Below are 12176 nucleotides of genomic sequence, written 5' to 3' on the forward strand. Positions count from 1 at the left end.
AACAGTGCAAAATACTGTATTTCGTGTGAGGTTCTGCATCTACAGCGTGTACACAGCACAGCGTCGGGCCTCTGGCTCCTATCGGCTACGGAAGCAGGCGAGCAGGCTGGACAGAGACAGAAACTGCCCGGCGGTCATCTGGTTGCCCATCTGGTTGACCTGTGAGGACACGCGGGGTTTGTGGCTGGTCCAGAACATTGTCAGGTTTGCAAGAATCCTGGGAAGCAAGGCTCCTTGTGCTCAGATACTGAGCGTTGCTGGCCCTGGGGACCCCCGACACGCCCCCTCGCCTCCCCGCGTGCGTTAGGAGGGCCTGCTCCTGGTGAAGCACCCCTGCCCAGACAGCGGGGCACACGGAGGAGGCACGGAGATGACGGCTATGCAGTGGGACCCGGTGCTCGGATGTCTGGGCAACGTGAACTCTGTGTGCACGGTGTGTGGTATGCGTGTACGTGCGTGTGCACACGTGCGCGTATGTGTGCCGCAGAACGGCCGTGCACAGTCTCACACACGTGTTCCTCAGAATGTTCCTTTGCCCGGGGACGGGCCCCTTACTGCACACAAGGCTCACCAAAACCGAGTCCGGGCTTGTGCCCAGGTGCTCACGGAAATGCCAGCCCCTTCTTTTCAGGGCAGGGAACTTTATGGCCCCAAATGCCCTCGTTGGGGCGGGGTATGGTCCCAACAGTGGCTGGCTTTGACGGTCAAGTCTGCTGAAGGACACTGGGGCGTTTCGGAAGGCGCGGGCCCCCTCGAAGGCCCCAGCCGGCGCCCTGGAGAACAGTGGCAGCCCGCCCCCCCCCCCCCCCCCCCGCCCCGGTTCCCACACGCTCCCGGATTGTGGTGACAAGCCCCGGCGTCCGTGACGCTCTTGGGCCTGTGGGGGCCGCAGGTAGGACAGGTGCTGAGCAGAGGCGCCGACGTGGCCTTCTGCCTCAGACGGTGGCTGGCGGAGAGGCTGGTGGTGACGGCCCAGGTCCAGAGCACCCTGTACCGGGCAGTAGCAGGCCCACCTGCGCCTTGGAACAAAGCTCGACGAAACACACACCGGCCACTGGAAGACGTGGGTGGCACGTCTTCTGCCGTGACCGGGCCGGTGGGGCAGATGGGGCACATGCCAGGCGCCGAGGGTGATTCCCCTGATGGAACCCCTGCTCTGTTCCCGGGCCGGCCCGGACACTGGGCACGGGGGTTGGAAAGCCAGTGACTGAGACACGGACGGCCTGTCTGACCTCAGGGCCGGTGGACGCGGAAGTGACCCACGGCGTCTTCCCGCGTGGGTCCTTCGCAGAGAAGGAGGTTGTGGGGGGCGACGCCCCACCGGCCTCACGTGGCGGGACCGCCAGGGGCTGCTACACGGTGGTCTCGTTCTTCCACGGCCCTGTCCGGATGTTGCCCGTGCCGTCCGCGCTGAAGGACAGGACTTCACACATGTCTCCCTGGAGCAGCCCGTTCTGGCCGGGCCCGCCGAAGGGCAGGGACTGCGTCCTCCGGAGCATCTCGAAGTGGGCCGGGCCGTGGGCCACCGCCCTGGCTGGCCTCCGCGGGCAGCCGTAGAGCGCCGTGTCGCTGCCCTCGGGCTGGCTGACCAGGGGGAAGGGGTCGCCCTGGGCGCAGCAGGCCAGCGCGTGTGCCCCCACCGGGCCCTCCAGCGAGCTGGGGGCGCTGTCCGTGTGCGAGCTGCGGGGGCTGCCGTCCGGGCTGGACGGGACGTGGTAGGTGCACTCCTGCGTTGCGGCCCCCGGGTGGCGGCCGAAGTAGGGGGGCTTAGTTCTGCCCTGGAGGCAGCCGTGCAGGTGCGGGTCGTGCCCAAAGGGGTCCTCCTCGTGCACATGGACGTGGGCCGCGTCCTCTGTCGGCCGCTCACCGTGCATCTTGGCGCAGCACGGCGTGGCCGGTGACAGGCAGCTGACGTGGCCCCGGGCCGCCTGCAGGTTGGTCATTTTGCAGTGGCCGGCGGGGGGGGGGCCAAAGCCCCGCGGTTTGCCCGGATGCGGCGAGTCCCGCCGGCAGGCCACGGGTCCCAGCGCGTCCCCGTTGGTGTCGAGCGTGGGGTGGGCGCCGAGCGTGGCGATGCCGTGGGAGGGGCGGCAGGCCCACCAGCACTGCCACACGTCGTCTCTCTTGGCACAGTGGTGGATGAGCACGAAGAGCCCCAGCGTCACACAGAAGGCGCCGTACAGGCAGCTGAAGATCATGTCCAGGAAGTGGCCCTGGGACACGGCCAGCGCCCCGAAGGTCCAGGTGGCCGTGAACAGGAACAGCGTGAAGGCGGTGGCCCGCAGCTGGGCCTTGAGTGAGTGCTCGTTCTGGAGCAGTGAGGCGGCCAGGGTGTCGCAGGCGGGCGGCGTGCCGGGCGGAGCCCCGGGGCTGTGGCCGGCCTCGCGCATTGCCAGTCGCCGCTGCTCCTCCGCCCGCGGCCTGAGCTCGTACCTGCGCTCTGGGTGGCGCCGCAGCTGGACGTAGGTGCCCAGGAAGTACACGCAGGTGACCAGCGCGATGAAGGCCGCCGGCCCGTAGAACGCGCCCAGGCTGGGCTCCCAGGCCATCCAGCAGCTGCGGGAGGAGAGGGCTCAGTGAGTCGTGGCGTTGGGGCCAAGTGCCCGGCGGCCCCGCGGTCCCTGCCTCCCAGAGCTCACGGGGAGACTTTCTCTGCAGCGCGTGAGGCCTCTCACACGGCAGGGACGCAGACTCGGCCGTGCCCGCCACCCTGCCGGCACCCGGACCGCCTGCAGTTGGGGCTGTGGGGGGCCCACGCCCACCTCTCTTCGGTGACACCTTCTCTCCCTGTCCCGGAAGGCCTCAGACCCAGTGCCGGAGCCCCAAGGGAGCAGGGCCGACCTTCTGGGGGCACGACCGGAAGGGCCCGAGTGCCGGGTGCTGCTCCTGACCTGTCCACGCTCTGAGCTGGCCCCGGAGATGTGGCCCTCAGTGTCCGGGAGGGGTCTGCTGGCGGGCGGGGGGGACATGTGGGGGGCAGGCGGTGGTCCTGCTGGGCACCCCCCACAGCGCGGTGCTCCGGGCCTCGGGGGGGTGCGGGGGGGGCTGGGGCGTCCTCCACTGACGGGGAGATACTCACTAGGGCCCGTCCTCATCCTCTGTCCCATAGTTCCTGATGTTCGTGGCGGCCGTGACCCCGCAGATGATGAAGGGCACCCCTCCACTGATGAGGTAGAACCTACAAGAGGAGAGAAACCCGCTCATGGTCTGAGAAACCGGCTGAGCCCCCCAAGAACGACCTTGTTGTCCTAGCTCTCCTCCCGAAAAGGAGGGGCCCCATGTCCTTGACAAACACCCACCCAACAGGGGAGCCCCCACCAGAGCCGGCCTCGCTCCTCCCCCTTCCTCCTCTCCCTCCTCCCTCCTCCTCCTCCCCTCCCAGCATCTCCCCTCCTCCACTCCCCTTCCCCTGTCCCTCCCCACCTCACATCTTTGTGCACCGCCTGGCAGCCTGGCTTCTCAGTTCCTTGGGGGGGGGAGTTCTGACCTGTGACCCCCACTCCCCTCAGGTCAGGGACCCATCTGGATAGAAGTTGACCCCCATTCTGGGCCTGGCCTGGCCTTTTTGCCAGCGGGGCCTCAGCCAGCGGCTCCGTCTGAGGGCCTTCTAGTGCCCGGTTCAGTGAGCTGGCTCCTGGGAACGTGAGGAGCGGCCAAGCACACGGTCCACGAGCGCCTGGCCACCGAGTGCACCATGGGGGCCACGGTGACCAAGGCACCAGCTCATGGTGACCACAGGGAGTGGGCGCCACCCTCCTGGATGAGGGGAATGGCCTAGGTCCCAGGACTGTGGGTGGGAGCAGGGTGACCTGGGGACTCTGTGCCTCCCAGAGTTCTCTATGCAGAGAACACGTCCTTCAGAACGAGGACAGATACAGACATTTTCTGACAAAAATAAAACTGAGTGAATTTGTTGCCAGCTGACCTTCAAGAAATGCTGAGTGACGTCCTTCAGGCTAAAGGGCTATTACACCAGATGGAAACTCAAAAGAATGGAGGACGCCAGAAATGCCAAATGTTGGGGCAAATATAAAAGGTCTTCCTTCTTCTTGATTAAAAAAATATATGATTGCTTAAAGAAAGATTCTAATGCTGCCTAGGGGAGTTGATAATCCATGTTGAGTAGCAGATGCTGTGTCTTTAGCACCGAGATGGCGGGGGCACAGCCTCACGGGCGGGATCTCTGTATACCTTTCACATGGACGCGTACACCTGTCAGACCAAAGACAGTGCGGAGAGCTGGTGCACATCAATCCCCGCGGCAATACGAAACATTGATAGGGAAAAGTTAATAGGTAAATTAAAATGAAATGTAAAACATTAAAAAAAATAATCCGAAAGAAGAAAATAGGACAGGAAAAGAGGAAGAGAAGGAAAAAAAAAGAAGTAAAAGCAGAAGACAGGTGGTGGAATGGAGACCTGACTCCGCCCAGCGTTCCGGGACGGAATGCCCCAGCTCACGCAGAGGTGGGCCGGGCAGGTGTGCCACGGCATGCTGAGACCGCCCTGTCCGTGGCGGGAGCACCTTCCGTGCGGAGTTGCAGAGCCTCTGGACGTTGATGGAGACGGGGGCCCAGGAAGGCTGTGGCAGCCACCCTGATACCAGGGAAGAAGGGCTTCAAGGGGAAGAGTTGAAGAGGCCCGTGTTATGGCGATATCAGTGTGGCTCACGGGAAGACACTGCGGGCGCACACGTGTGCGGCCCAAGAAAAGATTCAAATATGGGAGGCAAAAAGGGACACAAGTAAAGGGAAAGACAGACAACTCCAAAATCACGGCTGGCGATTTAAACTCCCCTCTCTTAGCAGTTGCTGGGGCACCTAGGCGAGAAATCGGTAGAGAAATAGAAGATTTGAACAATGATATGAATCACTTCCCCACAAATGCTCTTCCTGGACCATCACACCCGGTAACTGACGACGCTCGTTCGTGCCCCGTACCCGCGGTCTGCTCACCGTGGCGGATGACGTGTGCACCACGAAACAAACCTCGATCAGGTTAAGAGGGTTGTGATCATCCAGAGCATGTGGCCTGACCTCCAAGAAGTCCTATTAACAATTAATAACAGTGAGGAAACTAGGGAAACCGCAAATACCTGCAGGTGAAACCGCACACTTCTAAATAACTCGTGGGTCTAAAAAGACGTCACGAGGGAATCTGGAAAACGTCTTAAACACGACGAGAAAGGGAACAACATATTTTTGGGATGCAGGGCTCAGAGGAACATTCATAGCAGCAAATGCTTCTGTGGGAAAAACAGGGAGGCCTGACATTCACTACCCAGGGCTCCACTCGACGAGGCAGAAAAGGAAGAGGGCAGGGTAAACTGAGTCACCAGAATGAAGGAGACGACATGGAGGAGAGCAGACAGCAAGCAATAGTGAAAAACAGCAAGCCAAGCGTCGATTTCCGCAGAAAATCGACAACCCTGTGCCCGCCTGCCCGGGCTGACAGGAAGTGGGGCCACAGGGAACCAGACTCCCATGCGGCGGGGACGGCGATTTGTAAACAGCCGTGGCCATTACTTCAGCAGCTTAGATGAAGTGGCCAAATTCCTTGAAAAAAATAGAAATCAGCCAGATCGAAACAAGAATTAGGAAATCAGAATACTCTGTATCTGGTAAAATGGTTGGTTCCAACATTCACAAACATCCAGCAGAGGAGATTCCAGGCCCCTCGAGCGTCAGCAGTGCGTATGGTCACGCGTCTAAGGAAGAGATGACACCGATCCATCTTCTACAGGCTTTTCCAGAAAATAAAGAAGGGTCACCTCCTGACTCAGTTTACAGGGCAGCAGAAGCCGGTAGGAAAACCAGACAGATGCATGAGAAAAGAGTGAATTGCCCTCAGTGTCCCCCTGAACAGACACAAGCCCCTCTAACAGTGTATCAGCAAATGGAATCGAGGACTTAATGCACAGGATAAAATATCACAAGTAAGTTTATCGCAGAAATGCAAAGCGTGTTCTTCATAAAATCGACGTAGTTCGTCGTGGAGCACAGTAGGGACATACGATTGGCTCGTAGATGCAGTAACAACACCTGACAGAATTTAATACACGTTCGTCATGAAAAATCTCAGCAAGCTCGGCCTGGACGGAGTCTCCTGGGTCTGCCGAGCGGCACGTAAGGCAGGGGCTCCGCGTGCCTCTCCCGGGCCTGCAAGCAGCCGGCCCAGGGGCCAGAGCGAGGCGGGTGGAGGCGGAGATACCCTGTGAGGTCCCGCACAGCACAAAAGGCGGGGCAGTGAGCCAAGCTCGGCAAAGCTGAGAGGGAAATGTCCCCGACTGCTTTCGATGGCTGGAGGAAAATGCCGCCGGTGAGCGTGTGCTTGGGGACCTGGCCTGGGGTCCAGAGCCTATAGTACGGAGAAAGGCGCCGGCCTGGGCTGAGTCCACGGCCGGTTGGGACGCGTGACGTCATGTGACGTCGCCTGCCACGACTGGCTGCGGCAGCTCTGCTCCCAGGGCTGACCAGGCTCGAGAGCCCCTTGGAACCTGCAGAAAGTCACCGTCCCCCGAGCCGTGCCTCCACCCTCCACGGAGACAGAGATCCTGGGGTTCCGGCCAGGAGGTCCCCTTTAATGCACGAGGAAGTGCACGAGGTGACGTGGGAGCGCCGAGACGGGAGCAGCGTGGCGCTCGCCCTGCTCCAGCAGCAGTAGCAGCCCCCAGCGCGTCGCTCTGTGTCCTGGGAAGACAAAGGGGCCGCATTGCTAAGCTGCACCCACGTGGGTGGCTTGCCTTGGACAGCCCCCTGTGGTCCCCCCAGGCCAGTGTGGCCCCCTCGACTCCTGTCCAGCTCCAGTGGCCACAGACCATTCCCAGGGGACCCCTGGCTCAGGGGGACTGTCCTCCAAGCCCTCCTGGCTCACACATCCTGCAGGGTGATACAGCCCCCACTGCCTCCGGCCGGGCCCCTCAGGCCGGCAGCCGCCTCGTCCTCGGCTGGGGCTCTCCCTGCCTCTGCCCGAGCGGCTCCAGCCCCAAGTCGCCAGCCCACAGGACCGCCGGGGAGCTGGGCTCCTGGTGCCGGACCGGCTGTGTGGGCAGAGGGTGCCGGTGGCCCCTCGGGTGCCCCACCTGGGATGGCCGTTCTCACTGCCAGCGGCGTGGGCATGCGGGACACCTGCGGGGCCCTGGCCGTCCCCGAGGTGGGCTGCCCTGTACCAGCCTCAGCTCGCCCGGTGGCCGGGGACCCTTTGGGCCTGGTCACCAGTGCACTCCAGCCACACCCGCCCCATAAGGCATGAAGCCCAGTCCCATCTTGGGCGTCCCATCCAGCATTGTCGCTGACCGGCCAGCTCTGGTGGCACTGAAACCCCTGTTCACTGTAGGACGTCCCCTGATGTGACCCCAGGAGACACTGGCACGTTTAAGACCAGCCACGTCTCTGCGCTCTGTGTCCCCACACGGACCACACAGGGCAAGTCAGCTGGGATTCTGGGAGCTCACGTGGCTCCCAGGGACCAGACCTGTCTCTTCCTCTAGGGGGACGTTTTTAGAAAGAAGGGTGAAGCTGACCCTCCGTGGGACCCCAGCTGCCACCCCGAGGCACCACGCTGGACCCCGAGAGGCCCTTGGACACGCACAGGGCCCAGGGATGCAGGCACCTGGGGAGGAGGGTGGAGGGGGGCCCTTGCCCGACTGGCCTGGGCTCCCCCAGAAGCACGGGGACAGTGTCCCACTGAAGGGCAGATCGGGGAGCCCAGTGGTGGCCTGAACCAAGGACACTCGGCCCAGGGGTCACGCGGGGTCAGTGGAGCGGGGCACGTGATGTGCATGTCCAGGTATGTGAAGTCTGTCCCTGCCATGGGCTAACGTTGGCCCCCAGAACGGGGTTGTGCCGCCTGCACGGTAAAGAGATTAGGGTTAGGGTTAGGGACAGATACAGGGATAGGGAAGGTCCAGGTGACCCGGGTGGCCTGATATCATCCCAGAGGTCCTCGTAAAGGGAGGTCGAGGTCAGACAGGAGGGAAGACGCTGCATGGCTGGCTGTGAGTCAGAGGAAGGCCCCCGACGAGCGTGGTGCCTCCAGAAGAGGCAAGACCACGTGTGTCCCCTGGAGCCTCAGAGGAGCCACCTGCCCTCACCTGGACGCGGCCCAGGACACCGGTTCCGGGTTTCTGACCACCAGGACGGTAATGAAATAGCGTGCTGTTTTAAGTCACATCAGGAGCAGAATGAGAGTACGGTCCCCAGCCACACACACCTCTCCAATGCCACCACCGCCACATGGGTCCCCAGCCACACACACAGCTCTGATGTCACCACCTTGCCATGTAGGTTCCCAGCCACACTCTGCTCTGATGTCACCACCGCACCACGCGGGTTGGGAGGGGGAATTACCGAGCTGGATGCGAAGGTGGGTTGGGGAGGATCAGGCTCGTTGAAGCGCAAACACGCTTCTAGCTGCTGTGAGCGGGAAAAGCTATCTGTGACACACGCGGCCACAGGCTCATGTGAGGCGCGTACAAGGAACTCCTCTAATTCACCGAGAAAAGACAGACGGCCCGACAGAAAATGAGAAAGGGGCTAGAACAGGCAGTGCACGGAGAGAAAGCCCGGTGCCCACAGGGAGCAGGTCCCAGCTGGGGCAGGGGACAGAGTGAGTCGAGGGCAGGCGGGCAGTGGGGGAGCCTGTGCGGGCGAGATCTCAGGGCCAGCGGGGGCGTCCGGGCTGCAGGAAGGGGCGGCTGAGCCGAGCCCTGGGCCCGAGCCCAGCTCAGTCGGCGAGACGGCAACGTGGACGTCACGTGGACGGTGCAGTGGAAGAACCAGGTAGAAACAACACAAAGCGAGCGAGATATACACAGCTCAGAGTCCCTGCAGACAAAACTGGAGTTTGAGGGCTCACACTTGGCTGGTGAAGCCATAGAAAGAGACAGAAGTCAAGAGCCAGGACGGGGGTGTGGGCTGCAAGTGGGCACAACCCTGGAGGCGTCTGGCAGGGGAAGCTTCCGTTTCTCCCCCTGAAGGCACGTGACAAGTTTCGTAAGCTCGCACGCATGTTTTTGGCATTTTTTGGTGTAAATGTTCTACTAAAACAAGACAAACACTCCAGAAAGGAGCAGGTGTCTCCCGGAGCCGTGGCCCGGGCAGAGCGAGCGCGGCTCCTACGTGGGCACCTGACTCGCCTGCGGCCGACGGGAACCAGGGCTGAAGCAGGAACGAACCAGCTCCCGGGACACGGCAGAAGTCCAGGCAGCGGGCACGGGCTTTTAATGAAAGGGCAAACCCGGGAGTTCTGGAGGTAGAGACCAGAGAATGATCCGGAAGCCTGTGTCAGGGTCGGCCGAGGTCAGCAGGTGTGGCTGCGGCACAGTCCGACCCCTTCCACGATCCCATCCGTGGCTCACTCCCTCTCTGCCACCAAAGCAGCGCTTGTCAGTGGTGGCCCCGGGCCCAGCCACCTGGGGCAGGGGGCATGGGGGCCGCGTTGATCTGCGGCCGGCTCCCCGGGGTGGTGCCTGTGCTGGGGGTCCAGGGGTCCACGGGGTCCACAGGTGTCTGTCTGCCTCTCAGAGGACAGGCAGCCGTGGACGCAGGGGAGCAGGGCCTCCGTGGCGGTGTCCCTCTTTGTGAGGGCCCAGGAGGATGCGTCTCTGGTGCCACACATCCCGCCACTCACCAGCATCTATTGTCAGCGATGCTTTGCCAGACGTGAACTTTCCTGCCACCAGCCCTGCTGAGCCGGCCTTGATGCTATAAACGGGCCATTTGAGGGCTCCCTCCGTGTGCGTGTGTGTCCAGTGAGCCTCGCAGCCTCCGGAGCTGCGGGAAAACCTGACCTTAGAACCCGGGCACCTGCCTCCATCCGTGAGCGATGCCGGACGGCGTCTCGGGGGCCACAGGAGAGACCGGGCACAGCAGACAGTTTCCCCGCAGCCCCCAGCCCCCGATTTCAGAGCCAGCAGGGGACACGTGACGGGGTCCCAACAGCCGGATGGGGGCAGTGAGCCCACCTCGCCCTCCTGGACAGTTCTGTCCACTGGCCAGCCGTACTTGAGACCTTCTCCCCCCACCCGCCCCAGCACAGCCAGAGGCACTGCCATTGGGCGTGACAGTCACCAGCCTGCAGGTGAGTTGCAGGGACAGGAGAATATTTGGGATTCTCGGTGGGGTCCTGGCTGCCAGGCCCTCCTGGGTTCTGAAGGAGGAGACAGGCAGCTGTGGGAACGGGTTGGGGGATGGATGGGCTAGGAGTGGGCTGCAGCCTTGGGGGGGCGGCCCAGGCGGGGAGCCCGAGGCCCTGGGAGCCCGCTCGGACGCCCCCGGACGCGAGGAGCCCTTTGGTGCTCTGCTTGGCGGCCGTTACACCCTCGTGGCCTCTCTTCCGGGCGTCTTCCCTGCACGCCCCTCAGTGCCTTTCCTTGGCGGCTTTTAGTGCGTTTCCTCCCTGGACGGGCAACAAGTCTTCATGGAGGAGGCTGAGCGCTAAGTATATCCCGCAGGCCCTGCTGGGACGGAGACCAAAGGGCCCAGGCATCCGGCTGAGTCCAGAATTGGGGCCCGGCTTCTGCAGACTCCGAGCCCTTGGACGCCTCTCTCTCTTCTGGAGTGTGTCCCATAGCCTGCCGCCGACCACCAGGTGGGCCCTGCCCGAGGGGACGTTCACGCAGGCCAGGGAGGCGAGGGGCAGGAGGGGAACGGGAGCGTGGTCCCCGGCCCGCAGGCTGGTGCGGCCTCGCTCAGTCACAGAAAGAGGCCCAGGACCCCTCCGGGGGCTGACCACTTGGGTCTTCTGGACCCGACTAAACCACCCCCACGAGAGGCATCTCCTCTCCTGAAGAGCGTCCCCCAGGACTGCCTGGCCCTGGGGCCGCCCTGTGGCACTCAGGGAGGAGAGCACCCTCGATGTGCCGGGGGAGTTCGTCCAGGCCACGCGTGGGCACGAGGAGACGCAGCCCAAGTGAGCTTGAGGACCACGCGTATGCCGTGGGCAGGTGTGGGGGCTGCGGGACCCGGCCCCAGGCGCCGCCCCGACCCGGGATCCATCTGAGAGACGCCCATCTCCGGGTCCGGTTAGCACTCCGTGCCACCAGATCGATGGTTTCGTCGGAGACCACAGAGCACTTACACACTTGTCTGAGTGTGCTGCTGGTAAAGCCACCGTACCCTTGGAGATGCGCGGCACAGTCACCCACGGCTTGCTCCGACCGAGGGCGAGTGGCGGCGACAGCCACATGGGTTTGGTGCCTGGAGGGGGGCTGTTGACGAGACCCCGGGGCTCACGCAGAGACCCAGAGCGATGTCTATGCCGAGCACAGGGCACAGTGTGTGTGCACACGACTCTGCCTGGGGTCCCGTCCAGAAATGTGCCCTGACATGTAGCGTGAGGCCGGGACGCTCCAAGATTCCACGTAGAAACACCACAGTGCCGCCTGCCGGGACTCGCCCTGGTGGTGCCAGCCCCGGGGGCGCGTGGCCACTTCTGCCTGAGAAGCGGTCCTGACTTCTGAAGCTCGGCCTGTGAAGCAGGACCTCTACCCCCCCCCCCCCCCCCCGTGTGGCATCGCGGGGTCACCGGAGGCTACGGGCATCAGCCGGGGTGGGTCCGGCTCGGTTCGCCAACGGCCTTGGAGCCCCTGCCCCCATGCAGGACAGCCTCCCACCTGGGCCCTGCATGGGCTTCCTGGGGGCTCCCGCGGCCGCGACAAAGGGGCGGAGAAGCCGAGAGCAAGTGCCGATCTGTGCCGTCTCTCAGCATACACACTGCCGTCGCGGAAGGGGCTCCTGCAGAGGCAGCCCCGGGACCTTCCCCCCACCGGGCCGGGCGGTCCAGTTCGGCACCAGCTGCATGTTGGGTGAACGGGCCAGCTAGCGCCTTTCACCACAGGGCTCGCGGCGTCTAGAGCGTGAGTGCCTGGGTTTTAGTGCAGCTTTCTTCAGGTAGAAACACTACCGGCAGGCTTTAAATAATAGTGACCTACCTTGGTGCACTGTATCAGAAAGGCCAGGAGAGGCTGCAAAATTAGGGCATAATCACAGGCAGCTAAATTGGGAACTGGCCCTGAGGATCTCGAAAATCACAGCAGGGAGGCCGGCTTCATTAGGAGACACCTCCCCCGGCCAACTGCGAGGGGCTGAACGTGTGTGTCCCCAGGCCCACACAGCAAAGCCCCACCCCCAGGTGATGGGGAGGTGGGTGCACTGTGAGAGTGGAGCCCTCATGGA

At 63.0% G+C, this 12176-nt stretch overlaps 1 protein-coding gene across 1 annotated transcript in view; it reads right to left on the reverse strand.

The window, feature by feature from the left end:
* ADGRA1 (adhesion G protein-coupled receptor A1) overlaps positions 1-12176 on the reverse strand; it is a 36273-nt gene continuing 24097 nt past the window's right edge. Inside the window, exons 6-7 of the mRNA XM_078435038.2 lie at positions 3080-3178; positions 1-2556 (exon numbers count right to left, since the gene is read on the reverse strand). Of these exons, the coding sequence (XP_078291164.2) occupies positions 1353-2556; positions 3080-3178 (1303 nt within the window). The 3' untranslated portion in view covers positions 1-1352. The remainder of the gene's footprint in view (positions 2557-3079; positions 3179-12176) is intronic.

This window comes from Panthera onca, chromosome D2 (assembly GCF_046562875.1).
Source record: "Panthera onca isolate mPanOnc1 chromosome D2, mPanOnc1 haplotype 2, whole genome shotgun sequence".
Lineage (NCBI taxonomy): Eukaryota > Metazoa > Chordata > Mammalia > Carnivora > Felidae > Panthera > Panthera onca.